The sequence below is a fragment of the Chiloscyllium punctatum genome, chromosome 36 (genome assembly GCF_047496795.1).
Source record: "Chiloscyllium punctatum isolate Juve2018m chromosome 36, sChiPun1.3, whole genome shotgun sequence".
In the NCBI taxonomy this organism is placed as follows: Eukaryota; Metazoa; Chordata; class Chondrichthyes; order Orectolobiformes; family Hemiscylliidae; genus Chiloscyllium; species Chiloscyllium punctatum.
Window position 1 is genome coordinate 59,656,901 of NC_092774.1, and position 27,871 is coordinate 59,684,771.

At 46.3% G+C, this 27,871-nt stretch overlaps 2 protein-coding genes across 2 annotated transcripts; both read right to left on the reverse strand.

Annotated features, from left to right (window-relative positions):
• Window positions 1–7,468: 7,468 nt before the first annotated feature.
• On the reverse strand, window positions 7,469–20,028 carry LOC140460106 (uncharacterized). The gene is made up of 2 exons (XM_072554505.1): window positions 18,973–20,028; window positions 7,469–8,871 (listed from the first exon to the last, which is right to left on the reverse strand). Exons 1-2 carry the CDS (start codon window positions 19,766–19,768, stop codon window positions 7,877–7,879), a joined length of 1,791 nt encoding a protein of 596 aa, XP_072410606.1. The 5' UTR covers window positions 19,769–20,028; the 3' UTR covers window positions 7,469–7,876.
• Window positions 20,029–23,079: 3,051 nt separating this feature from the next.
• LOC140460548 (uncharacterized) lies at window positions 23,080–27,790 on the reverse strand. The gene is made up of 2 exons (XM_072555132.1): window positions 27,615–27,790; window positions 23,080–24,845 (listed from the first exon to the last, which is right to left on the reverse strand). Exon 2 carries the CDS (start codon window positions 24,438–24,440, stop codon window positions 23,640–23,642), a length of 801 nt encoding a protein of 266 aa, XP_072411233.1. The 5' UTR covers window positions 24,441–24,845; window positions 27,615–27,790; the 3' UTR covers window positions 23,080–23,639.
• Window positions 27,791–27,871: the final 81 nt, after the last annotated feature.

A 27,871-nucleotide genomic window follows, 5' to 3' on the forward strand; every position in this document is an offset into this window, starting at 1 on the left:
CAGACATCATTAATATGTAAATCCCAGAACTTCGTGTAAGGCACCTTCTCAGGATAACTTTAAGGCGTTATAACAAAAGGAGACACCTCAGCTCAAACAATGCAATAAAGGTGTGAGGTCAGAATCTGTCTGTATCCCAGTCTAGAGTCAGACTGGTTCTATTTCCAATGTGGAATTTACAAAATATTACATGTATTAACTGCCTGCAGATTGTGCATTTTCTGAGGAAAATAGAATGCATATGCAAATATCCTTCTGCAAACACAAATTCACCCCCAAGGACTTGTGCATGTGTGTGCATGAGAGAGAGAGAAAAAGTCAGTTTCCATGCTGTATATCTCTATGTCAATTTGAGAACAGATACTTTTTTTCTGTTGGTAAAAATATTGTTGTAAATCATAGTGGGTACTAATAGCTCGATGTAAGGGTGAGAGAATTCCTCAAATAAGGCACTGTAGAAATCCTGGGAGAATAGTATTTCTGGTTTCCTTCCTATTGAACAATATTAAGCACAAGCACCTACTTATTTCTAATTTTGGTTCACATTTCTTATTTTATTCCCTGCTATGACTACACTCTGTGTCTGGACGATTAACAGGCTGGGAGATTGTGGGTCTGGATTGACTTCTTGTTCCGGAAGGTGTTAAAAAAAAAGGGGGTCAAAGCATCAGCAGAAATCCAGAAGGGGTGAGAAATCAGGACCTGAAATCAGAGCTGACACCAGATTACCCTGTGATCAGTGCTTTGATTACCTGTGCTAATCCTCTACCTTTATCTTGCTTTCCATTTGATCACCTCCTCAATATTGAGGATCCAATCCTTGTCATCTTGGAGCCATATTTCTGTAAGGAGTCCCATATTTTAATTATTCCCTTTAATGTGTGCAGTCAATTCATTCGCTTTTGCTGCAATGCAGCACACATTCAGACATACCATTTTTAGTTTCAATTTTTATGATCTTTCGAATCCAGTTTTGATTGCTGGTACATTTACTCTCCATATCTTTCTGTTGTTCTCGGATATTCATTTTTCACAGCACTGTATTGCTCACTGGCCTTGATTCGGATTGGCCATGCTAAATTGCCCATAGTGTCCAGAGATGTGCAGGTTAGGTGGGTTAGCCATGGGAAATGCATGGTTAGAGTTTCATACTAATAGAAGCAGGAGTAGGTCATTTGGCCCATCGAGTCTGCTTTGCCATTCATTTAGATCATGACTGATCTCTCCATTGTCTCAGCTTCTCCTCCTTGCATTGTCCCAACTACCCTTAATACCTTTACCATGCAAAAACCCATCTAACTGTGTCCTGAATATACTTAATTAAGCTGCCTCTACTGCTTCCCTGGGCAGAGAATTACATAGATTCACTATTCTCTGGGAAAAGCAGCTCTTCCTCATCTCTATCCTAAATCTACTCCAACTAATCTTGAGGAGTGGTCTCACCCACCAGCAGAAATGACTGGATAGGGTAGGGTTTCATCCCCACAGTGCATGAAATCCCACTTTCCACCAAAATCTCAGATGCACTCACTCACTCAGGTGCTGTCTCATAAATGAAAGATTTCATTATAACTTCTTCTTCTCCCAGTAAGGACAAAACATCTTTGAAGGCTGCTCTGAAAGTCCAGTCTTCACAATGAGACTTCTGGTTTCACCAAAGACCCAGAGAGTCATACAGCACAGAAACAGACCCTTCAGTCCAACTCATATGTGTTGCCCAGATATCCCAACTTAATCTAGTCCCATTTACCAGCATTTGGCCCAAATCCCTCTAAACCCTTCCTATTCTTGTACCCATCCAGATGCCTTTTAAATGCTGTAATTGTATCAGGCTCCACCCCTTCCTATGACAGCTCATTCAATACATGCACTATCTTCTGCAGGAAACAAGTTGCCCTTCATGTCCCTTTTAAATCATTCCCCTCTCACCTCAAACATATGCTCTCTACTTTTGCATTCACCCTATCCATGCCCCTTATAAATATTTATAAGGTCATCCCGGAGCGTCTAATGCTCCAGGAAAATATCCCTGACCGATTCAGCCTCTCTCTGTACATCAAACCGTCCAACTCTGGCAACAGCCTTTCAAGTCTTTTCTGACCCCTTTCAAAGTTTCACACCATCTCTCCTGTAGCAGGAAGACCAGAATTGAATGCAGTATTTTAAAAATGGCCTCACCAATGTCCTGTACAGCCACAACATGACCTCCCAACTCCAATACTCAATGCTCTGACTAATAAAGGAAAGCATACAAAATGCCTTCTTCACTATTCTGGCTACCTGAGACTGCACTTTCAACGAACAATGAACCTGCACTCCAAGGTTTCTTTGTTCTGAAACACTCCCTTAACTGTCCTGCCTGGATTGCCTTACCGAAATGCAAACATCACATTTCCCTAAATTAATCTCCATCTGCCACTCCCTGGCCCATTGCCCCTCCAATCAATTCTAATTTATAGCAAACTCTCTGTAATTCTTATTCCCTGGAAGCTCAAAATCTCCATCCCACACACTCCCTCCATTCTCACTTTGTTGAACCTAATCCCTGCTGTACCTCATCCTGAAGGGTCTGGGTTCATGCTGATTAACAGGGCCACATTCAGGGGAATCTAATTGAAACAAACAGAATACTCAATGGCCTGGACAGAGTTGATGTTGGGAAGATGTTTCCATTGGAAGGAGAGACAAGCAGCTGAGGGCAGAGCCTTAGAGTAAAGGGAAGACCTTTCAGAACGGAGATTAGGAGAAATTTCTTTAGCCAGAGAGTGGTGAACTGATGGAATTCATTGCCACAGAAGGCTTGGAGGCCAGGTAACTGAGGATATTTAACACTGAGACAGAAACAGTTCTTGAGTATCAAGGGAATCGAGAGTTACAGGGAGAAAACAGGAGAATGGGGCTGAGACACTTCTCAGCCATGATTGAATGGTATGGGCAGACCCAGTGGGCTGAATGGCTTAATTTCTGCTCTTATGAATAGGAAAGGTTCAGAGATATATAGGCCAACCAAGGTAGGACTAGTTTACTTTATTAATATAGTCAGCATGAAATCAAGTATCTGTTTCTATGCTGTACGATTCTGTAACTGTTCTTAAAACCATTTTTTCTGTTCCCTCATAACCATCCATTTCATTGTTGTTCCAAATCAGATGAACACAGCCTTGAATATATTCAATGACCCCCTAACCACAGGAAGCCCCCCCCCCCCACTTCTGAACTCAATTCCTTTTGCTAATACACCACTTGCCCTGCTGACTGCACCTGTCTGACAACGGGTATTGACTGGTGTAGAAAGACACTGAAACCTCTTTGTACATCCACATAACATTCCCGATGAACGGCTCGTGTCCAAAACGTCGACTCTCCTGGTCCTTGGATGCTGTCTGACCCGCTGTTCTTTTCCAGGGCCACACTTGTCAACTCTGATCTCCAGCATCTGCACTCCTCACTTTCTCCATATCCCAACATATCACCATTAAAACAATGCACCTCCTTTCTGCTTTTGTTTTCCCACAGCATATTATCACATTGCAGTCATGCATTTGTCATGTGTTTGCCAATTGAGACACAGATCTGGACCAACATTTCTAGACAAGTGAGTACTGCAGATGCCGGAGATTAAAGTCGAGAGTGTGGTGCTGGAAAAGCACGCAGGTCAGGCAGCATCCGAGGAGCAGGAAAATTCCTGATGAAGGACTTTTGCCCGAAACGTCGATTTTCCTGCTCCTCGGATGCTGCCTGACCTGCTATGCTTTTCCAGCACCACACTGTCGACCAATATTTCTACACTCTGTCCCCACCCTGAATTCACTCCCTTTCCTTTCAGTTGTTGCAAGTCAACAATTGAACGCCAGAATGAAAAAAAAGTGGAACAGATGGCGAGAAAAGAGAGTGCCGTACTCACAGTTGTTGGACAGAGGAAGAAAGTTGCAGTTTGGGATAAAGCTCAATTTTCATTTAGAGAAACAGGAACAGCAGCAGGTGCTGCTTCAGAAGCTCATTGTTCAACTTCCGCATTCAGACAATACTGGTGCTCTGATTGGCAGGAGGACAAGATTTCTTCCGGTCCTCCCGAGTTCCCTATTGGTCCATCGAAAGTAGGTCTTGAGTCGAAAGTGCGTACAACCAGGCGCATGCAGTCTTTTGCTGACACCAGCGGACATGCGCAGTGTTTGCTGACACCGAGGTGCATGCGCATTATGCTCTCCAGAAATGCTTAACGTTCCGGATAGATTTGAAGTCTCCAAATGCCAATCGGAGGAAAAAAAAAGTTGAACCACAATTTCCTTCCCCCTACCCCCCACGGCTCGACACTGTATTCCTTTTGCATTTTGGCTGACTGCACAAATTTGCATTCCTTTTCCCTCGGTTAGGGGAGCCACAAACTGGAGGGCATAGGTTTAGGTTGAGTGGGGAAAGATGAGGCACCAAAGGATTAGAAAAAACGGGTGACATTTAATATGCCTCAAGAAATGCCAGAACGAGAGGACATTAGTTTAGGGTGAGTGGGGAAAGGTTTAAAACGGACCTAAGGGGTAACTTATTTCAGGCTGAGGATGGTAAATGTATTGAATGAGCTGCCGGAGTGGAGGCTGGTACAATTACAACTTTTAAAGGGCACCTGGATGGGTGTACGAACAGGAAGGTTTAAAGGTATTTGGGCCAAATGTTGGCAAATAGGAACAGAATAATTTAGGATATCTGGTCGGCACAGACCAAACTGTTTCATTCCATGCTCCATGACTCTATTTCTACATAGAACCAATTTGACAATATTAGAATAGGCAACTCACCCCTTACAGCCTGTCCTCAACTGTGGCCAAACTGCACATATTTCAACGCAAGTTTCAGAAAGATGCCTGCAGCTTTTTTAAAAAATAGAATTGAACATGCTTTAATGTTGTTTCTGAATAGCTATTCTCAATGTTAAAGATCAGCCATTTCTCGTGCACCCCCATCTCCCAGGTAGAGTCATCACCATCTGTCTCTCTCTTCTTACAAGGGCTTGATACAGCGATCAAAGAGGGATGGAGGCACGAGAAATAATAGGTGGTGGGGAAAGAGAATGGTTGAGGGGGGAGGAGCTGAGGGTCAGTGTCAAGAGAGAGAAAATGGACAGGGGGACAGAAAGAGAACGGACAGAGGGCAGTGACACTACAAATCCCACCTTCCCCAGGACCACAGTAATCATTTCTCAAGATACAAATGGCTAAAGCAGTAGAATCACTGCAGGCCATTCAGCCCATTTACCTCACACTGACCTTCCAAATAGCATCCCACCAGACCAACCCACTTACCATACAACCCTGCAGTTCCCCATGGCTTATGCACCTGAAAATGCATATCCTTGGACACTTCAGCACAGCTGATCCACCCTAAACTGCAAATCTTTGGACTGTGGGAGGAACCCACGCAGACACAAGGGGGACAATGTGCCAAAGTCACCGGAGGCTGGAATCATACCCAGCACTGTGAGGCAGCAGTACTGACCACTGAGCCACCATGCCACCCAGAGCTTTGATGTTGTGCTTCATCTTTTTAGCTTCTGACTTCTCATGCGCCCTCAGCAGAAGCTCTGCCCCTCCTGAGATTTGTGGACCACACCCACTGCAGCCTCCCTTTCCCACTTCTCCTGTCCTGAGCACGTCGGTTCCTGAACCTGGTGCCAGACAGACACCAATGCCATCTGGCCTCCTGCTGCTAACTTCAGAGAAAGACGACAATCACCTGTCAATATTCAGCCCTTACCCCCAACGCCCCCTCCACCACTCAGCCAGTTAGCTGCTCCCCCTGCCTCCCAATCTCCGATCCCCTTTACCTGTGTGATTCACACTCACACCCTTCTGACCCTGTCCAGTGACCTAATCAGAAGGATCTGTCCAGAGGGGAATGACCATCTCCTGGAATAAAGTGTCCGGTTAACTTTCCCCATGACGTGCCTGCAGCCTGGCTTCCAACTCCATCTCTCTGAGCCAAAGGTCTCCCAGCATGTGTTTACGCTGAATCACAGCATCCAGGACCTCCCACCTTCTGCAAAGTGAAAGACAAGTCTCACCCTGCCCTCTCCAATGTGTGTGTGTAGATTAGATTCGATTCTCTACAGTATGGAAACAAATGTTCCTTTGGCCCAAAATGTTCTCATTGACCCTCCAAAGAGTAACCCACACAGACCTATTCACCTACCTTAAATTTACCCCTGACTAATGCACCCAACACTATGTGGAATTTAGCATGACCTGCACATCTTTTGGATTATGGGAGGAAACTGGAGCACCCGGAGGAAACACATGAGGAGAATGTACCAACTCCACATAGACAGTTGCCCGAGGTGGGAATCGAACCCGGATCCCTGGTGCTGCGAGGCAGCACTGCTAACCACTGAGCCACCATGTCACCCAGTAACTGCTGAATTGTTTCTACTGGCCAAGCAGAGGCCGATAGCCAAGTTTGGAACCCATGAGGATGGTCTCAACCGGGACCTTGGGTGACCACACTACACTTAACACTGTCTCTCACTCCCATACATACACACCCAGTCACACAGACCCTCTCTCACACACACCTCCCACACTCAAATCCATGCACACACCCTCTCACAGGCTTATACTCCACTGCATCGAAACACTTTATCAAGCATGCACACACAAACACTCCATCTCTCTCTCTCTCTCTCTCTCATGCACACACACACACAAACAAACCTATGCAGTGAATTTGCATTTGCAGATACATTGTGCTTTTTGAGCAAAATACAATCTGCAGGCAGTCAATCTATGTAATATTTTATAAATTCCTACTTTGGAAATAGAACATGTGTGACTCAGGACTGGGATACAGACAGACTTGAACCTCACACCTTTCTTGCTTTGTCTGAGCTGAGATGTCACCTATTTTTACAAAATCTTAAGTCATCGGGAGAATGTGATTTAAAGGTAGTTCTGGGATATACATGTTAATGAACCAAAACCTGCAACCCATTCGAAAAGAGGAAAGACTGAATTGCAACTGGACTTGTTCAGGAAATCTGATCAACTGCATGACACTGTAATGTTTTGCGATAAATTCTATGTCTTATGATCCTGCTCAACACCTACCCGATGAAGGAGCAGCGCTCCGAAAGCTAGCGCTTCCAAATAAATCTGTTGGGACTCTAACCTGGAGTTGTGTCGATTTTAACTTTCTCCACCTCAGTCCAACACCAGCAACTGCCCATCATTTCGAATGAACACAGCCCCCACCTCCTGGTGCTGCCAGGAAACTTTACAATGCCCATAAAACAACACAGGACCTGCACTCCTGAAATATCTGCAATTTCCAACGATACGAGCTACTCATTCACTGTTCCATCTGATACACGACATTGGAAACTTAGTGCAGGAGGCTGAAAGAAATCAACAGGTTTAAAACAAAAACCATTTGAAGCTCAAAGCCTTCAATGAGAGTCTGAGCCCGGCGGTAAGTTCAGGTAACCCTTTATTGTGACCCAACATTGTTACAGCTTCAGATTCCCCCCGCCCCAGCAAAAAGGGAATGGGAGGGGCCCAATGGGGGAGAGAAAGGGGGCGGGGGGCGCGGAGGGGGTGGACATGGGTGCAGTGTGGAGTCAACCATAGGCCAGACAGGGTAAAGGATGCAGCTGGGATGACTGAGTGAATCCTTTCCCACAACGGCAGTTTCCTTCCGGAAAAATGACGTGAGTCAATCAGATGGGGGTTTTCTCACCCTAACTCCACCCCCCACCCCCACCCCAACTCCCCCCGAAAAATGGCTTCATCGTTAGACTTGGAACTCCAGATTACTGACTGAATTCCAATTTCACCATCTGCCACGGCAGGATTCAAACCCGGGAGGCCCCAGAACTGGGTTAATACTCCAGTCAATAATGGCACTCCTTCAATGCCCCTGCTATGGTACATGAACGTGCTGGTGCCTCCGCAGGGTGGGAGGAGCAGGTGAACACCTTACTGCACCCGGGGCAACTGAAGGGCCTCTCCCCTATGTGGACCTGCTGGTGTTTCTGAAGTGTGATGGCCTGGGTAAAGCACTTCCTGCACTCGGGACAACTGAAGGGCCTCTCCCCCGTGTGGATCCGCAGGTGGGTCTGGAGGTTGGAGGCCCGGGCAAAGCCCTTCCCACACTCGGGACACCTGAAGGGCCTCTCCCCGGTGTGGGACCGCTGGTGTCTCAGCCGGGCAGAGGCCTGGGTAAAGCACTTCCCGCATTCACAGCAGCTGAAGGGCCTCTCCCCCGTGTGGACCCGCTGGTGGCTCTGCAGGGTGGAGGAATCGCTGAAGCCTTTACCGCACTCTGGGCAACTGAAGGGCCGCTCTCCTGTGTGGAGCCGCTGGTGGATCAGCAGGGCAGAGGCCTGGATAAAGGCCTTCCTGCATTCAGAGCAGCTGAAAGGCCTCTCCCCTGTGTGGACTCGCCGATGGGTCAGCAGGTGAGAGGAATCACTGAAGGCCTTCCCGCACTCGGGGCAGGAGAGTGGCCTCTCCCCCTTGTGGATTCGCTGGTGCCTCAGCAGGGCGAAGGAATTGCTGAAGACCTTCCCACACTCGGGGCAGCTGAAAGGCCTCTCCCCCGTGTGGACCCGCCGGTGGGTCTGCAGGGCGGATGCCTGGGTAAAGCCCTTCCTGCACTCGGGGCAGCTGAAGGGCCTCTCACCGGTGTGACTGCGCCGATGAGTCTCCAGAGCAGACGGGGCACAGAAGCCTTTCCCACAGTCGCCACACTTCCACGGTTTCTTCACAGGACGGGATTCCTCAGGTTTCTCCATGGCCGAAGCTTCAGCCGCACAAAAACGTGGGTACAGCCCCACCCTGCCGTGAATTCCTCTTTCCAGGCGGTATAACTGCTTCAGGCTCCACACTCACTGCGCTGCAACGTAGGGTCTCTCATCCAGTCCCACTGATTCTGAAAATGTACTCGAGCAGGAAGCAAACGCTTTGCTCCTTCTCACAGAATCACAGTCAAAAATCGTTGCAGTCCCGATGTCCCAGTGTCACTGTCTGACATTGATGTGAAAGTGAGGACTGCAGATGCTGGAGAGTCAAGACTTCAAAAGTGTGTCGCTGGAAAAGCACTGTAGGTCAGGCAGCATCCGAGGAGCAGAAGAGTCAATGCTTCGGGCATAAGGCCTTCATCTGTCGATTTTGAAATTTCCGTCTTCAGATCTTCAGATACTCTGTAAAAAGAGATTACAAAAGTCATTACACTCAGTGCAGGGTAACAACTCTGAACAAGCAATTGTACTTTCTGCACAATATACTTTTCTTTTGTTATTCCACAAAATTGAAAGAACCATCCCACTCTCTCTCCCCCTCTGTTCTCACTCCACTCTAATTCTCCTCAGATGCAACCAGAGTCATAGAGATATACAGCATGGAAACAGACCCGAACCCAGGGAAAAGACTTTGTCTATTTATCCTATACATGCCCCTCATAAATATACAAACCTCTATAAGGTTACCCCTCAGGCTCCAACGCTCCAGGGAAAACAGCTCCAGTCTGTTCAGCCTCTCCCTATAGCTCAAATCCTCCAACCCTAGCGACATCCTTGTAAATCATTTCTGAACCCTTTCAAGTTTCACAACATCGTTTCGTTGGAAGGAGACCAGAATTGCACGCAATATTCCAACAATGGCCAAACCAATGTTCTGTACAGCCGCAACATGACCTCCCAAGAGTACAAAATTAACATGAAAGGAGTCTTCGATAAGCATTTGGTACTTAAAGTTTGACAAGGCACTGATGAAATGCATCCAACAATCTTGAAGGAAGGGACGACAGAAATTGTGGAAGCCATAATTTATCAGTCTTCCATGGACTTGGAGGAGGTGCCAGAAGACTAGAGAACTGCAAACATTGCAGCCTGGTTTAAGAAAGGTTGTAAAGCTAATCTCAGCAATTATAGAGTCATAGAGATGTTTTGCTATCCTATCTTTCCCATAAAGGCTGACAGAACAGGCTGTGAGCAGGAGTCTGCTGGGCACCACCTTCATTAATCAAAAGAGAAAGAGCTATTGATTCAGCACCTCAGTAAATCTTGAGGCAGTCTTGGCTCCTATGCACATGTTGGGATCCATGTAAGGAGATGTTTATAGTTTGCTTCTGTACTTAGAATTCATAAATTGAAGCCAGTGTACATTTTAAAAATATTCAAGATTAAAAGTACAGAGGAGATCAATATTATACAACAATCCAACAACCCCGTCCCAGGACAACATGCGCCTGACCCTCACAAAGATGGCGGCCGGTTGCCCGGGCAACCCGAGAGCTCCTTCGCCGGTGAAGTAAACACTGGGGCCTGTGGGGCTTCTATTGGAGGCCTCAGGCCTCCCCCTCGGAGTTTATAAACTCCCCAGTCTCCCTCCTCCCGCGGTTCCCAATCCTACCCTGTCTCACTGTCTCCTCTCCCCGGGGGCAGGAGCCAGGTCTTGGCGCTCGGGCCTGGCGACCTCCCCGGGATGTTTCTGAAACCTGGTCCTGTTCTGAAGGAGGATCACCGGGACCCGAAACCCGTCCTCACATTTCTCCCGACACGAGCTGCCGGACCTGCTCAGCTTTTCCAGCGGCTCCTGTTCTTGTTCCTTCAGCCGCCGGCGCCATTCCTCTCCCACACTCAGTAACACTGTCATTGTCCGGCCGCGGGACCTACACTGCACATGCGCCAACAGACAGGGGGCGTGGTCCAAACAATGTCGTCACCATCTGAGGGGGCGTGGTTGGGGGAGTCCTCCAACCAATAGGGGACAATGGGGGTTGGTTTTCCCCGCCCCCAGCCCCTGAAAGGTGGGTGTCATTTAAATGTGAATGTGGTTTTCTTTTTAATGTTCAGCCTGTTCAGGAATGTTACTCCAGACCTTTGGAAGGCTGAAACATCGGGAAACTTCCAGACACAAACAAAGGGGTTTTCAAAAATGAATAGAAATAGGTAAGGTAAATTACAAAAGAAGCCTAGTGTAAAATATCAAAAGCTTCTGTTGTTGTGCCAAAGGGAACAGAGTCGCTAAAGTAAATGTTGGTTCCTTGGAAGGTGAAACAGGTGAGTTAATAAGGGGAACACTGAAATGACAGAGCTGCTAAATCAATACTTTTCCTCAGTTTTCACGTTGGAGGACAGCAGTACCATTCGGATTGGAACGAGCAAGTCAAAGTCACATCAACGTCGATAGGTACACTATTAGGATTGAGGGCAAACAACTCCCCTAGTCCTGATGGCCTACATCTTAGGGTACTAAAGGAAGTGGCAGTGGAGATTGTGGATACATTAGTTACAATATTTCAAAATTCCCTGGACATGAGAAAGATTCATTGAGTTTATTTAATAGAGAGATAGGTAGGTTCTTGATTGTCACATTTTGGCCCACTCTCCTAACCTATCTCGATCCATTTGAAAGGTTCATGTTTCCTCATTGCAATTTACCATCACGCCTATTTATGTGTCATCCACAAATTTGGCAAATGAGCCTTTTATACGTGTATCCAAGTCCCTAATGTAGATTGTAAATAGTTGAGGTCCAAGAACCCAACCCTGTGGCACCTGACTAGTTACATCTTGCCATTCAGAAAAAAAAGCCATCAATTCGGACTGTCTGTCTTCTGCCCATCAGCCAGTCACCTATCCAAGCTGATAACTTGGATCAAAGGTTATGGGGAGAAAACGGGAGAATGGAGCTGAGAAACGTTTCAGCCATGATTGAATGACTTAGTTTCTGCTCCTATATCTTAGGATCCTCTGGTTCCAGTGGATTGGAAAAAATGCTAATGTAATGCCTGTATTCAGAAAGGGAGGCAGGCAATATGTGGGAAATTGCAGACCAGTTAGTTTAACTTCTGTTGTTGGGAAGGTGTTAGAGTCAATTATCAAGGAAGCAATATCAGGACATTTGAAAAGTCAAAACTCTATCCATCAGTCAGCATGGTTTTATGATGGGCAAATCAGATTTAACTAAGTTCTTCATCAATGTAACAAGTCGATAATAGGGATCCTGTAGATGTAATAGATCTGGCTTTTCAGAAGGAATTTGCTAAAGTGCCACTCAGAGCGTTAATTCACAAGGTTAGATCATATGCGATATGGGCTGATTTATCAGCTTGGAGAGGTGACAGGCTGATAGGCCGAAGACAGACAGTCCAAATTGATGGCTTTTTTTCTGAACGGCAAGATGTAACAGGTGCCACAGGGTTGTGTCCTTGGACCCCAGCTATTTACAATCTACATTAGTGACTTGGATACATGTATAAAAGGCTCATTTGCCAAGTTTGTGGATGACACATAAATAGGCATGATGGTAAATTGCAATGAGGAAACATGAACCATTCAAATGGATCGAGATAGGTTAGGAGAGTAGGACAAAATGTGGCAGATGGAGTTTAATGTGGATAAGTGTGAGGTCATGCATTTTGGTCAAAACAAAAACAGCAAAGCAATCTATTATCTAATAGAAGGTTTGGGATGATCTGGTGCAGAGAGATCTGGGTATCCTCATTAATGAGTCACAGAAAACTAGCATGCAGGTACAGTAGATAATAAAGAAAGTGAATACAGCTTTCGCTTTTATCGCTAAAGGAATAGAACATAATGGGAGGAAAGTGTTGCTGCAACCAAACATAGCATTGCTGAAACTGCACCTGGAGGATTGTGCCCAGCTTTAAACTCACTTCCTCTGATATGGTTATGGTAGGGGATTTAACTTTCCAACCATAGACCAGGACTGCCATAGGTTTAAGGGTTTAGATGGAGAGGAATTTGTTGAGCTTGTTCAAGAAAGATTTCTGATTTAGTATGTGGATATACCGATGGAGAAGGTGCAAAACTAGACCTACTCTTGGGAAATAAGGCAGGACAGCTGACTGAGGTGTCAGTGGGGGTGCACTTTGGGGCCAGCAACCATAATTCTATTAATTTTAAAATAGTGATGGAAAAGGATAGACCAGATCTAAAAATTGAAATTCTAAATTGGAGAATGTCTCACTTTGACAGTAATAGGCAAGAACTTTTAAAAGCTGTTTGGGGGCAGATGTTTGCAAGTAAAGAGATGGCTGGAAAATGGGAAGCCTCAGAAATGAGATAATGAGAGTCCAGAGACAGTATATTCCTGTTAGGGTGAAAGGAATGTCTGGTAGGTGTAGGGAATGTTGGATGACTGGAGAAATTGAGTGTTTGGTAAAGAAAAAGAAGGAAGCATATGTCAGGTATAGACAGGATAGATTGAGTGAATCCTTAGAAGAGTATAAAGGTAATAGGAGTATACTTAAAAGGGAAATCAGGAGGGCAAAAACTAGACATGAGATAACTTTGGCAAATAGGGTTAAGGAGAATCCAAAGAGTTTTTACAAATGCATTAAGGACAAAAGGGTCACTAGGGAGAGAATAGGGCACATCAAAGATGAGCAAGGCAGCCAATGTGTGGAACTACAGGAGATGGAGGAGATACTAAACAAGTATTTTGCATCAATGTTTACTCTGGAGCAGGACATGAAAAATATAGAATGCAGGGAAATAGATCATAACATCTTTAAAAATGTCCATATTACAGAGGAGGTGATGCTGGATGTCCTGAAACACAAAGGTGGATAAATCTCCAGAACCTGATCAGGTGTACCTGAGAACTCTGTGGGAGGCTACGGGAAGTGATTGTTGGGCCCCTTGCTGAGATATTTGCATCATTGATAGTCACAGGAGAGGTGCCAGAAAACTGGAGATTGGTTAACATGGTACCACTATTTAAGAAAGGTGATAGGGAAAAGCCAGGGAACCTGCCATCAGTGGTGGGCAGGTTGTTGGAGTGAAACCTGAGAGACAGGATTTACACATATTTGGAAAGGCAAGGACTGATTAGGGATAGTCGGCATGGCTTTGTGCGTGGGAAATCATGTCTCACAAACTTGATTGAGTGCTTGAAGAAGTAACAAAGAAGAGTGATGAGGGCAGATCAATGGACTTGATCTATATGGACTTCAGTAAGGCATTCGACAAGGTTTCCCAAGGGAGACTGGTTAGCAAGGTTAGATCTTATGGAATACAGAGAGAACTAGCCATTTGGATACAGAACTGGCTCAAAAGGTAGAAGGTGGTGGTGGCGAGTTGTTTTTCAGACTGGAGGCTTATGACCAGTGGAGTGTCACAAGGATCGATGCTCGGTCCACTCCTTTCTATATTTTTTATGCAAATGACTTGGATGTGAACATAGGATGTATAGTTAGTAGGTTTACTGATGACACCAAAATTAGAGGTGTAGTGAACAACAAGGAAGGTTACCTCAGATTACAATGGGATCTTGATCAGATGTGCCAGTGGGCTGAGGAGTGGCAGATGAAGTTTAATTTAGATGAATGCGAGGTGCTGCATTTTGGAAAAACAAATCAGAGCAGCACATCTACACTTAATGGTAAGGTTCTAGGGAGTGTTGTTGAACAAAGAGACCTTGGAGACCAGGTTCACAGTTCCTTGAAAGTGGAGTTGCAGGTAGATAGGATAGTGAAGATGATGTTTGGTATACTTTCCTTTATTAGTCAGTGTATTAAGTATAGGATTTGAGAGGTCATGTTGTGGCTGTACAGGAGAATGTTTAGGCCACTTTTGGAATAAGTGTACAATTCCGGCATCCTTCCTCTTGGTAGGATGTTGTGAAACTTGAAAGGGTTCAGAAAAGATTTACAAGGATGCTGCCAGATTTGAGCTATAGGCAGAAGTTGACTCGGCTGAGGCTGTTCTCCCTGGACTGGAGGTGGCTGAGGAGTGACCTGAGAGGTTTATAAAATCATGGATAGGGCGAATAGCCAAGGTCTTTTCCCCCAAGATGGAGGAGTCCAAAACTAGAAGGTATAAGTTTAAGATGAGAGGGGGAAAGATTTAAAAAGGAACTAAGGGGCAACGTTTTCATGCAAAAGGTAGAGCGTGTATGGAATGAGCAGCCAGAGGTAGTGGTGGAGGTGGGTACAATTACAACAGTTAAAAGGTGTCTAGATGAATAGTTCGGATTTAGAGGAATATGGAGCAAATGTTGGAACTTGGGACTGGGCCAGATTGGAACATCTGGTCGGCGTGTATGAGTGGAACTGAAGTGTCTGTTTCTGTGCAGTGTGACTATATAAGTCCATAACTGCTATGACCGAAACTAGACCTTTTTACTGATTATCTTCCTGCTGGATTTTTTTAGTGCACCCAGTTTCAGTCGATTTCTGGTGGGTAAAATTGGCATATATCGTGTATCCTGGAAATTCTGAAAAATAAAACTAAATAATTCTCCTTGTGAATGGTACAATCCACACCCCGTGATGTGAATGGTACAATCCTCCCCTCCCCTTCACCTTCGAATGATGTAATCGTCCCCCTCTGAATGGTATAATCCATTACTCCCCCACAGCCGTTAAGGGTATAATCCTCCCAAGTCTCAATGATACGATCCTTTCCACACCACCCCGAATGAATGGTACAATCCCTTTCTGTTTCACATTTCCGAAGCCTTTCCCATTTTGAAAACAGTCTCTGTTTCTGGTCTTCCCAAAGTGTATAGCCTCAGACTTTACCATATTGTATTCCATCTGCCCCTTCTCTGACCATTCTCCTGGACTGTCCAAGCATTCTCAGCATGGACCCCTTTAGAACTCCAAAGACCCCTTTATGCCAACTCTCTGCCTTCTGCCAGTCAGCCAATCCTCTACAAGAATGAGGTGGACCTTGCTCCTACACCAGGGACTCTTATCTCACTTAGCAGCCTCCTGCACGGCACCTTGTCAAAGGCCTTCTGGAAATTCAAATCGCTCACGTCCACTGGCTCTCCCCCACTGGCTCTCCCTTTGTCTAACTTACTCATTACCTGCTCAAAAGAATCCTAATTATTTGTCAGACATGACCTCCTGTTGTCAAAGCCATGCAGACTCAGTCCTGTTTTAACATGCACCTCCACATACTTTCCACTCTCACCCTTCATAAAACCTGTTAAGTTTACCCATTTTTACCATAAATACGTTGTTCTGCTCTTTAAAATGAATTCAAGTTTAAAGATTTCATATTATGTATGTACACTACCTTTGCCTCTCATAATATTTTATCCTTCTGAAGAAGACCTTCAAAAGAGATTAGCACAAGGTATGAAACTGACTGTGACTGCACCAAGTAAAAGGAGTTAGTAAGAATGAGAAAGGAGTGGCAAAATATCTAAACTGACCCATGCAACGGTCAAGAAGGCACAACAACACCTTTTCTTCCTCAAGATGCTCAACAAATTCAGCATGTCCACAATGACACTCACCAACATTTACAGATGCACCACAGAAAGCATTGAATCTGGGTGCATCACGTCCTGCTATGGCAACTGCGCTGCCCAGGACCGGAAGAAACTACAGAAGGTTGTGTGCACAGTACAGTCCATCACAGAAGCCAACCTCCCACCCATGAAATCCATCTACACTTCTCATTGTCGTGGAAAGGCTACCAACCTCAAGGACCCCTCCCACCCCGGGAATGATCTCCTGCACCATCTTCTGCCAGGCAGAAGATACAGAAGCTTGAACACATGTACCAACAGGTTCAAGAATAGCTTCTTCCCTGCTATTATTAGACTGCTGAATGGGGCTCTCCAACATGAAATCTGATGTTGCTTCTGCGCACCTCCTGTGCAGCTGTAACCCTGCACGCCTCACTCTGTCTAAGCGCAGTATGACCTGCATGTCCTTGTTTGCTCGGATCTGACTGTACTGCTGATAAAACAACATTTTTGACTACTTAGGTACATAGCACAGTACCGGCCCTTTATCCGACTCTAAGATCAGACTGACCTACATACCATTTATTGTACTAACTTTCATGTACCTATCCAAGAGTCAATTAAATGTCCCTAATGTATCTGACTCTACTACCACGTTGACAGTGCATTTCACACAGTCACCACTATCTGAGTAGAGAACCTACTCTGACATCTCCCCCAAAACCTTCCTCCAGTTACCTTAAAATAATGCCGAGAGTGTGATGCTGGAAAACCATAGCAGGTCAGGCAGCAGCCAAGGAGCAGGAGAATTGACATTTTGGGCATAAGCCCTTCATCAGGAACGAGGCTTGTGGGCGGGGGGTGCTGAGAGATAAATGGGAAGAGGGTGAGGTTGGGGGAGAAGGTAGCTGAGAATGCCATAGGTAGATGAAGGTAGGTAGGTAGGTGTGTGTGTGAGAGTGTGTGTGTGTGTGTGTGAGTGAGTGAGTGAGTGAGTGAGTGTGAGTGAGTGAGTGAGTGAGTGAGTGAGTGAGTGAGAGAGAGAGAGTGTGTGTGTGTGTGTGTGTGTGTGTGTGTGAGAGAGTGAGAGAGGTGGGGTGGCAAGATGATAGGTCGGAGGGAGTTGTGGTGCAGATAGATAGGAAAATATGATGGACAGGTCAGAAGGGGCAGCGCCACGTTGGAGGCTTGGGACTGGAATAAAGTGGGGGAGGCGAGGAAACTGTTGAAATCCACATTTGTCCTGTGTGGTTGCAGGGTCGCAAGGCAGAATGAGGTGTTCCTCCTCCAGGCATCGGGAAATAACGGTTTGGCAATGGATAGGTTGGAGAAGTGGGTGGAGCTGATAGATTGAAAATTTGATGGAAAAGGTCAAGAGAGCGTACTGAGTTGAAGGCACGGGACTGGAATAAAGTGGGGTGGGGGGTGTGGAAAATGATGTCTCGCATCCGCAGTCCTCATTTTCCCCTCCTTAAAATTATAGACACTTGTAAGGGGCATGGATAGAGTGAATACCCAAGGTCTTTCCCAAAGGTCCAGTACGAAAGGGGCATAGGTTGAAGGGGAGTGGGGAAAGGGACCTGAGGGGCAACATTTTCACGCAGAGGGTGGTGCGTGTATGGAATGAACTGCCAGCAGAAGTGGTGGAGGCTGGTACAATTATAACATTTAAAAGGCAGCTGGATGGGGATATGAATAGGAAGGGTACAAATGAACATAGGCCAAATGCTGGCAAATGGGTCACTAGATTCATTTAAGATATGGACTGAAGGGTTTGTTTCCGGCTCTACAACTCTGACTATGTCTACATAGTTGAAACCAATTTCACAAAATGAGGAATAGTTCATTCACCCCTTACAGCCTGTCCTGAGCTGTGGCCTAACTGCACATATTCCAGTGCAATTTTCAGAAAGATTTCAGCAGCTCTTTTAAAAAATTGAAATGCATTTAGACTTCAATGATGTTTCTGAATATATCATTTTAGCTATTCTCAATTTTAAAGATAAGACTTTCGAGCGAACACAGCCCACACCTCCCAGTGCTGCCAGTAACCTTTACAATGTTGATGAAACGATGCAGTACCTGTACTCCTTAAAAATTTACAATTTCTAACGATACTAGCTACTCATTCACTGCTCCATCTGATACACGACATTAGAAACTTAGGGCAGGGGCTGGAAGAAATGAGCAGCTTTAAAACAAAAAACCATCTGGAGCTCAAAGCTTTCAATGAAAGTCTGAGCCCAGCAGTAAGTTCAGGTAATCTTTATTGTGACCCAACGTTGTTACAGCTTCAGATCCCCCCCAGCAAAAAGATGTAGAGAAAGGAGCTGCTTTTTAAACAGCTCAAGGTCAAAGTGCACACACTCCCCCTCTCCTCCCCCCACCTCACTTTCTTTCCTATCAGTCAGCACAGAGTTGTCCCTTTGGAATTGAATCCTTGGTACAGCCTTAACGCATGGGGCCTGGAACGGGGGCAGTGTGGAGTGAAACAGACTGCTGTGAGTCTGGAGTCACGTGTAGGCCAGACCGGGTAAAGGATGCAGCTGGAACTATTGAGTGAATCTTTTCCCACAACGGCAGTTTCCTTCCCTAAAACGGGCGTGAGTGAATCAGATTGGAGTTTTCTCTCCCCTCCCCCCCAACAGAAAATGGTTTCATCTTTAGATTCTGACCATATTCCAATTCCGCCATCTGCCGCGGTGTTATTCAAACCCAACAGATCCCAGAACTGGGTTGAGAGTCCAGTCAATACCGGCACTCGGCAGTCGCTTTTTCACGTGCCATTGCAATGGCACGTGAAATCGCTGGTGGCACCGGAGGTGGGAGGAGCGGGTGAAAGCCTTCCCACACTCAGGGCAGCTGAAGGGCCTCTCCCCCGTATGGACTCGCCGATGGGTCAGCAGGGAGGAGGAATCGCTGAAGGCCTTCCCACACTCAGGACAGCAGAAGGGCCTTTCCCCTGTATGGACTCGCCGGTGGGTCAGCAGGGAGGAGGAATAGCTGAAGGCCTTCCCACACTCAGGGCAGCTGAAGGGCTTCTCCCCCGTGTGGACCCGCTGGTGCCTCAGCAGGGAGTAGGAATAGCTGAAGGCCTTCCCGCAATCAGGACAGCTGAAGGGCCTCTCCCCTGTGTGGATCTGCTGGTGGGTCAGCAAATTGGAGGAACGGCTGAAGGCCTTCCCGCACTCGGGGCAGCTGAAGGGGGTCTCCCTTGTGTGGACCTGCTGGTGCCTCAGCAGGGTGGAGGAATCGCTGAAGGCCTTCCCGCACTCGGGACAGCTGAAGGGCCTCTCTCCCGTATGGACACGCCGGTGGGTCAGTACGGAGGATGAATCGCTGAAGGCCTTCCCACACTCAGGGCAGGTGAAAGGCTTCTCCCCCGTGTGGATCCGCTGGTGCCTAAGCAGGGCAGAGACCTGGGTAAAGCCCTTCCCGCACTTGGGACAGGAGAACGGCCTCTCCCCGGTGTGGATGCGCCGATGAATCTCCAGGTCAGACGGAGTACGGAAGCCTTTCCCAAAGTTACCACACTTCCACGGTTTCTCCATGTCCGAAGCTTCAGCCACAAGCAAATGCGTGTACTGCCCCTCACTGCTGTGAATTCCTCTTTCCAGGCCGTATAACAGTTTCAGGCTCCACACTCAGTGCGCAGCAACAGTAGGGTCTCTCATCCAGTCCCACTGATAATGAAAATGTACTGAAATAGGAACCAAAAAGCTTTGCTCCTTCTCACAGAATTGTAATCAAAAATCGTGGCTGTCCCAATCGATTGAGTGACTGTCAGATATTGAAGTGTCCAAATGCCAATAGGAAAAAAAGAGGTCGAGCCACAATATTTTTTCTCCGTGGTTCGACATTTCGTTGGTTTTGCATTTTGTCTCGCTGCTCAACTTTTGTATGTCTTCTCCCCTTGAGCTGACTTTGGGCAGCGCTTTAACCAGTTACACAGACTGAAGAAACATTACACTATTCGCAGGAGGGAGTAACTGTACACGTTTCCTGAGTGTGATCACAGTTTCAATTGTTCATCGGAAACACAGAACCAAAAGGACACCAGAACTGCGGAGAATTTGGGGAAATGTGGGGACTGAGGGAAGGGATTCCTTTCCCTGGGGGCACTGGAGGTTCATCAGCTCAGTCGCAGTGCGGACAGGCCGTTCTTCAAAAAATTATTACAACATTATTTCCCATCGACAAAAACACATTCACGCTGCCTGATTACCTTGAACTTATACAAGTGCTCTGTCATAATATCTTTGATAATAGCTTTGAACATTTTCCCCATTACATATGTTAAGTTAAATGGTCTCCCTTTTTGAAGAAAGGATTTGTCCAATCTTAAAAAAAACACCCCTGAAACGAATGAGGTTTGGAAAATTAAAACCAATACATTAACTATTACGGGGAGAATGCGGGGAAGTGGAGTTGAAATGCCTATTAGCCATGATTGAATGGCGGAGTAGACTCGATTGGCCGAATGGCCTTACTTCTACTCCTATGTCTTATGGTCTTATTTCACGCCATAATTTCTCTTTAAGAGTCGAGGATGAATTCCTTCAAATACCCGGGACTTATCAGCTCAGAGTTCCAACAGTTTACTCCGTACTAGTTCCCTGGTGATTGTAATTTTCTTCAGTTCCTCCCTCCCTTTGAATTCCTGATTTACAGCTAGTTCTAGGGTGTTACTTGTATCCTCTCAAGTGAAGTCAGATTCAAACTCTTTTCAATTCATCTGCCATCTCTTTATCCTCCGTTACTAAATCCCCAGACTCATTTTCTGCAGAACTAACACTTATTTTGTTAACTATTTTTAAGAAAAGCTGACAAAACCTTCCACCCTTTTTTTATAATTTTTTTAGCTAACTTTCTAACCCTAAATTGCCGTGCTACTGCCTGCATTATTTCTGATATTTTGCCATAGCTCTCAACTCTAGCATCAACTTGTCTGCGTATTCTATTGAACTGACCTTGATTCAGTGTTGCAAAACACACAAGGGCAAATCTTTCCTCTCCAGAAAGTCTTAGTACTTAACACGATAAAATTCACTTTGAAATATTGTTCATCCAAATTTTACCAAGCACATTCAACATCCCACAATGACACCCAGTTTTGTTATGATCTTTAATTCTGAAGAGAAATTTGAATACCCAGTGATTAACTGGAAGAACTCTTCATTAAGATTTCACATTTTTAAACAAATAAAAATTACCCATTAACTGGTGTAACTTAGCAGAATGGGATGTATGGCCTCAAATTGTAAATCTAGTTTTCTTTACATCCCTGCAAGAGTTCCCACAAATCTTTACAAGAGTCTTGATAGTTCATTCACTTGCTGGGAATAGTCCAAGGGATACAACATCTCTCGAGGATTCACTTAAATCCTTCTCAGGATTCCAAGTATTCCTGATAATTGTATGTGGGAAAAGATCTGCCACCCTGGCAACCACAATAGCCCACAAAAGCAAAATTGGCCAAACTGTACCAAAACACCCAGAATGCCTTAGCAGGGACCAATTAGGCTGACAAGTGAAACTCGACAGCACTTGCAGACAAGGGAATACCTGTACACCTCAAGTACCCACTAACAATGACAGAGTACCACAGCTATCCCAAAGCCCTGAGGGCAGTTTCACAACCCAGCAATACCAAAGCTACACAAAGGACAGGTCAGACAGAGAGGCACCAGCAAGAGCATTGTTCCCAGGACAGGACAATGGAAGCACCTCACCGTTTCAGAGGAGACATTAGCACCTAGGCAAACAGACACACGTGCTCTCATGCACACACACTCTCTCATGCATGCACACACAGGTCTATGGGGTGAATTTGCATTTGCAGATACATTCAATTTTGATCAAAAAGCACACAACCTGCAGGCAGTTGATACATGTAATATTTGTAAATTCCTACTTTGGAAATAGAACCAGTCTGATTCAAGATTGGGATACAGACAGACTCGAACCTCACACATTTCATTGTTGTCTGAACTGAGATGAAACCTATTTATGTAAAACCTTAAGTCATCTTGAGAATCTGACTTCAAAGACTTTCTGGGATTTACACATTAATGAACTAAAACTTGCAACCTATTCTAAAAGACAAAAGACTTCACAACAATCTAGGTTTGTTCAATATATCCAATCAGTTGCACTACACTGTGATCTTTTGCTATAAATTCTGTCTTATGATCCTGCTCCACAGCTTCCTGATGAAGGAGCAGCGCTCCGAAAGCTAGTAGATTAGATTACTTACAGTGTGGAAACAGGCCCCCGCCGAAGCGTAAGTCACCCATACCCCCTACATTTACATCTACCCCTTACCTAACACTACGGGACAATTCAGAATGGCCAATTCACCTGACCTGCACATCTTTGGACTGTGGGAGGAAACCGGAGCACCCGGAGGGAACCCACGCAGACACGGGGAGAACGTGCAAACTCCACACAGTCAGTCGCCTGAGGCGGGAATTGAACCCGGGTCTCCGGCGCTGTGAGGCAGCAGTGCTCACCACTGTGCCACTGTGCCACCCACTCAGTAGTTCCAAATAAACCACGATAACCTGATGTGTGATTTTTGAACTTGATCCAACCCAGTCCATCTCTGGCTCCTCCATATCATTTCGAGTGAAGGCAGCCCCCACCTCCCGGTGCTGCCAGGAAACTTTACAATGCTGAGGGAATGATGCAGGACCTGCACTCATGGAAAATTTACAATTTCTAACGATACTAGCTACTCATTCACTGCTCCATCTGATACATGACATTGGAAACTTAGTGCAGGAAGCTGAAAGAAATGAGCAGCTTTAAAACAAAAACCTCTTGGAGCTCAAAGCTTTCAATGAAAGTCTGAGCCCAGCGGTAAGTTCAGGTAACCTTTATCAAGACCCAACTTTATTACAGCTTCAGATCCCCCCAGCAAAAAGGCGTAGAAAAAGTAGCTTTTCTTAAAAAAAACAGCTCCAGGTCAAAGAGTACACAGTCCCCCCACCCCAAACTTTCTTTACTATTAGTCAGCACCAAGTTATCCCTTTGGAATTGGATCCTTGGTACAGCCTTAACCCGTAGGAAGTATTGCCTCACTCAGCAATTTCAACCCAGACCCTGTATCCAAGTAAGTTTCTCCCTGTTCATTTCCGCAGGTGGGGGAGTCAACCACACTGCTGTGGGTCTGGAGTCACATGTAGGCCAGCCCGGGTAAAGGATGGGACGACTGAATGAACCCTTTCCCACACGGCAGTTTCCTTTCCTAAAAAGGACATGAGTGAATCAGATGGGGGTTCTCATGCCCCCGCTCCCAAAAATGGTTTCATCGTTAGAGTCCGAACTCCAGACTTCTGACCGAATTCCAATTCCGCCATCTGCCACGATGGGATTCAAACCCAGGGGTCCAGTCAATACTGGGACTCTGCCATTGCTCCTTCAATCCCCCTGCCATGGCATGTGAACTCGCTGGTGCCTCTGCAGGTGGGAAGAGCGGGTGAATCCCTTCCCACACTGAGAGCAGGTGAATGGCCACTCCCCAGTGTGGACCCGCTGGTGGGCCAGCAGGGTGGAGGCCTGTGTAAAGCCCTTCCCACACTCAGGGCAGCTGAAGGGTCTCTCCCCTGTGTGGACCCGCTGGTGCTTCAGTCTGTCGGATGAATTGTTGAAGGCTTTCCCACACTCGGGGCAGGTGAAGGGCCTCTCCCCGGTGTGGACCCGCCGGTGGGTCAGCAAGGTGGAGGCGTGGGTAAAGCCCTTCCCACACTCGGGGCAGCTGAAGGGCCTCTCCCCCGTGTGGACCCTCTGGTGCCTCAGCCAGGCGGACGAATTGCTAAATACCTTTCCACACTCAGGGCAGCTGAATGGCCTCTCCCCAGTATGGCCCTGCTGATGTCTCAGCAGGGCTGAGGAATTGCTGAAGGCCTTCCTGCATTTGGTGCAAAGGAACGGCCTTTCCCCGGTGTGGACCTGCTGGTGGGTCAGCAGACTGGAGGCCTGGGTAAAGCCCTTCCCGCATTTGGGGCAGCTGAAGGGTCTCTGCCCTGTGTGGACCCGTTGGTGCTTCAGCAGGTCAGAGGAATTGCTGAAGGCCTTACCGCACTCTGCGCAGGGGAACGGCCTCTCCCCGGTGTGAGTGCGCCGATGAGTCTCCAGGGCAGACGGGAAATGGAAACTTTTCCCACAGTCACCACACTTACATGGTTTCTCTACGGGGCAGGATCCCTCAGGTTTCTCCATGGCCAAAACTTCAGCTGCGCACAAACATGTGGAGAGCCCCTCCTTGCCATGAATTCCTCTTTCCAGGTCATATAACTATTTCTGGCTCCATACTCAGTGCACTGCAACTATACGGTCTCTCATCCAGTCCCACTGATTCTGAAAACATATAGAAGCAGGAACTGAAAAGCTTTGCTCCTTCTCACAGAATCACAGTCGAAAATTGTTGTGTTCCCAATGGATTGAGTGACTGTCAGACAATGACTCAAAGTGAGGACTGCAGACACTGGACACTCAGTGTCGAAAAGTGCGGTGCTGGAAAAGCACAGCAGGTCAGGCAGCATCCAAGGAGCAGGAGAGTCGATGTTTCAAGCATAAGGCCTTCACCTGTTGATTTTGAAACTTCTGTCTTCAGATCTTCAAAGACTGTGTAAAAAAAAATTACAAAAGTCATCACTGTCAGTCCAGGGTAGAAATTCAGAACAAGCAACTCTACTTTCTGCAGAACGTTCTTTTCTTTTGTTATTCCACAAAATTGAAAGCATCATCCCACTCTCACGCCCCCTCTGTTCTCACTCCACTCTAATTCTCCGGAAGGTGCTGATTCAGGATCTTACAGGGGCAGAAAAGTAAAAATGTCAAGACTGACATCTCTCTGAATTTTGGATAGCTCCACCTGAAAGTTAGTTTCTTTCCCAACACTGGAATACTGCTGAGAGTGAGCAGGTCTGATTTTGGGAAGCAAAAACTGTCAATTCAGGGTGAACCTGCAATGCAGCTTCTTGACGAACAATGAGACACGAAATGGTTAATGTCCGCAGGAAGGGGGAGAAAACGAGACATCAAGGTATTGACACCGACACCAGAGAGAAAGTGAACATGCCGACCAGATATCCAGAATCAATCTAGGCCTATTTGCCAGCACTTGGCCTATACTCCTTTAACCCCTTCCTATTCATATACCCATCCAGATGCCTTTTAAATGTTGTGATTGTACAAGCCCCCACCACTTCCTGTAGCAGCTTGTTCCTTACACACACCACCCTCTGAATGAAAAAGTTGCCCCTTATGTCCCTTTTAAACCTTCCCTTCCCCACCCCACCCTGAACCTATTACCCTTACATTCTGGAGTATCCCATCTCAAGGAAAAGACCTTGACTATTTACCCTATCCATGCCTCTCATGATTTTATCAACTTCAGCCTCCAGCACGCAAGGGGAAACAGCCCCAGTCTGCTTGGCCTCTCCCAATCACTCAAACCCTCCAACCCTGGCAACATCCTTGTAAATTCATTCTGAAGCCTTTCAAGTTTCACAACATCCTTCTGATAGGACTGAGACCAGAACATTCCAAAAGTGGCTATGGTTCTGCTGAACAATGGCAATTTAATTCCAAAAATTAATTTCTTCATGAGAAGGGAATAATTGGCATTGTAGCTGTAAGAGGTCTCTTGCAGAAGAGTGAAGAACCAAGTGAGAGAACTTTCCATTAAAATGGAGAGGAACAGAGGTGATTCTGAGACTGGGGACTTATATCTAAAGCAAGGAAATTACAATGGCAGAGGCACAAACCGGCCACAACAAATGAGGGAACATTATTGAAAGAAATGACAAACATTTAAAGAGCACCTGGAGGAACTGCAACAGTTGTCCATTCCTGTCTGAAAAAATAAAACACAGAAGGTGGCGCAGCCACGGCTAACAAGGGACATGATGGATAGGACGAGATCCAAAGGAGTGGCGTACAAATTGGCTAAAAATAAAGTACCAGATCTGAAGACTGCGAGCAGTTCAGGTTTCAACAAAAGGATTGATCAAAAGGGGACAATGGGTATGTGAAGATAAAAAAAGATTAGAGAAAACGATAACAACTAGAACAGGCAAAGTTCTCATGTGGAACAAAGAGATGGCAGACCAATTAACCACATATATTGCTTCTATCATCACAAAGGAGGACACAGGTAACATCCCCAAAATGTTGGGGAACACATGGTCCACTGAGAGCAGAACTGAAGGAAATGAGTAGTTGTGGGGAAATGGTGTTGGGGCAATTGATGAGATTAAAAGTTTACAAATCCCGGTGCTGGTAACCCACACCCCAAACTATGGTCCGAGGTCATGCAATTGGCAAATCTTGGGCTGATCTTAGCAGGACTATTTAATGGTAAGGTCCTACGGAGTGTTGCTGAACAAAGTGACCTTGGAGTGCAGGTTCATAGCTCCTTGTAAGTAGAGTTGCAGATAGATAGGATAGTAAAGAAGGTGTTTGGTATGCTTTCCTTTATTGGTCAGAGTACTGAGTACAGGAGTTGGGAGGTATTGTTTGTGGCTGTACATGACATTTGTTGGGTCAATTTTGGAATATTGCATGCAATTCTGGTCTCCTTCCTATCAGAAGGATGTATGAACCTTGAAAGGGTTCAGAAAAGATTTACAAGGATGATGCCAGGGTTGAGGGATTTGAGCTATAGGGGGAAGTTAACAGTCTGGCGGTTTTCCGTGGAGAGTCGAACACTAAGGGGTGACTTTATAAAGGTTTATAAAATGATGAGGTGCACGGATAGAATAAATAGACAAAGTCTTCTCTCTGGGGTGGGGGAGTCGATAACTACAGAACATAGGTTTAGGATGAGAGGGAAAAGATTTAAAGGAGACATCTATCTTCATCATGTCTTTCCTCCACTCCTGGCGTTCTCTTTTCCCAGTCTACAAACTGAAAATAACATCAACACATCAATGCTCTCCTGGTCACTCCGATCTTGGAAGTACCCAGTTTCTGTTCCAGCGCCACAAATGATCAGATTCATTCACCACAAATTCATAGTCCGCCTTCGTGTCATTCTAGATCTCTCTCCCTCCCTCCCACTCCCTTTTCCTGTCTGAAGGACACACAGACCAAGCTCAGGGACAGGTCTCTCAGAGTGAAATGAGGAAATTCTACTTGAATGACACCAACTGTCATTTCTCTCCCGGAAATGACGGCTGATGGTGCCCTCACCAAGATGGCCGCCCGCGCTCCCCGCCCCAAGTCAACATGTGCCTTATCCTTACAATGATGGCGCCCTGTTGCCCGGGCAACACGAGAGCTCCTCCGGTGGTGAAGTGGGCCTGGGGAGGTTTTACTCGCGGCCTCAGGCCTCCCCCGAGGAGTTTATAAACTCCCCAGTCTCCCTCCTCCCGCGGTTTCCAATCCTACCCTGTCTCACTGTCTCCTCTCCCCGGGATGTTTATGAAACCTGTTCCTGTTTTGAAGAAGGATCACTGGACCCGAAACGCCTCCTCGATTTCTCTCCACAGGCGCTGCCGGACCTGCTCAGCTTTTCCAGCGATTTCTGTTCTTGTTCCTTCAGCCGCCGGCGCCATTTCGCTCACACTCACCGCACGCATGCGCAGTACCAGGGCCCCATAGAGAGGTTTCTCGATCGCATGGGATCGTGGGAAATGAAGGCGCCA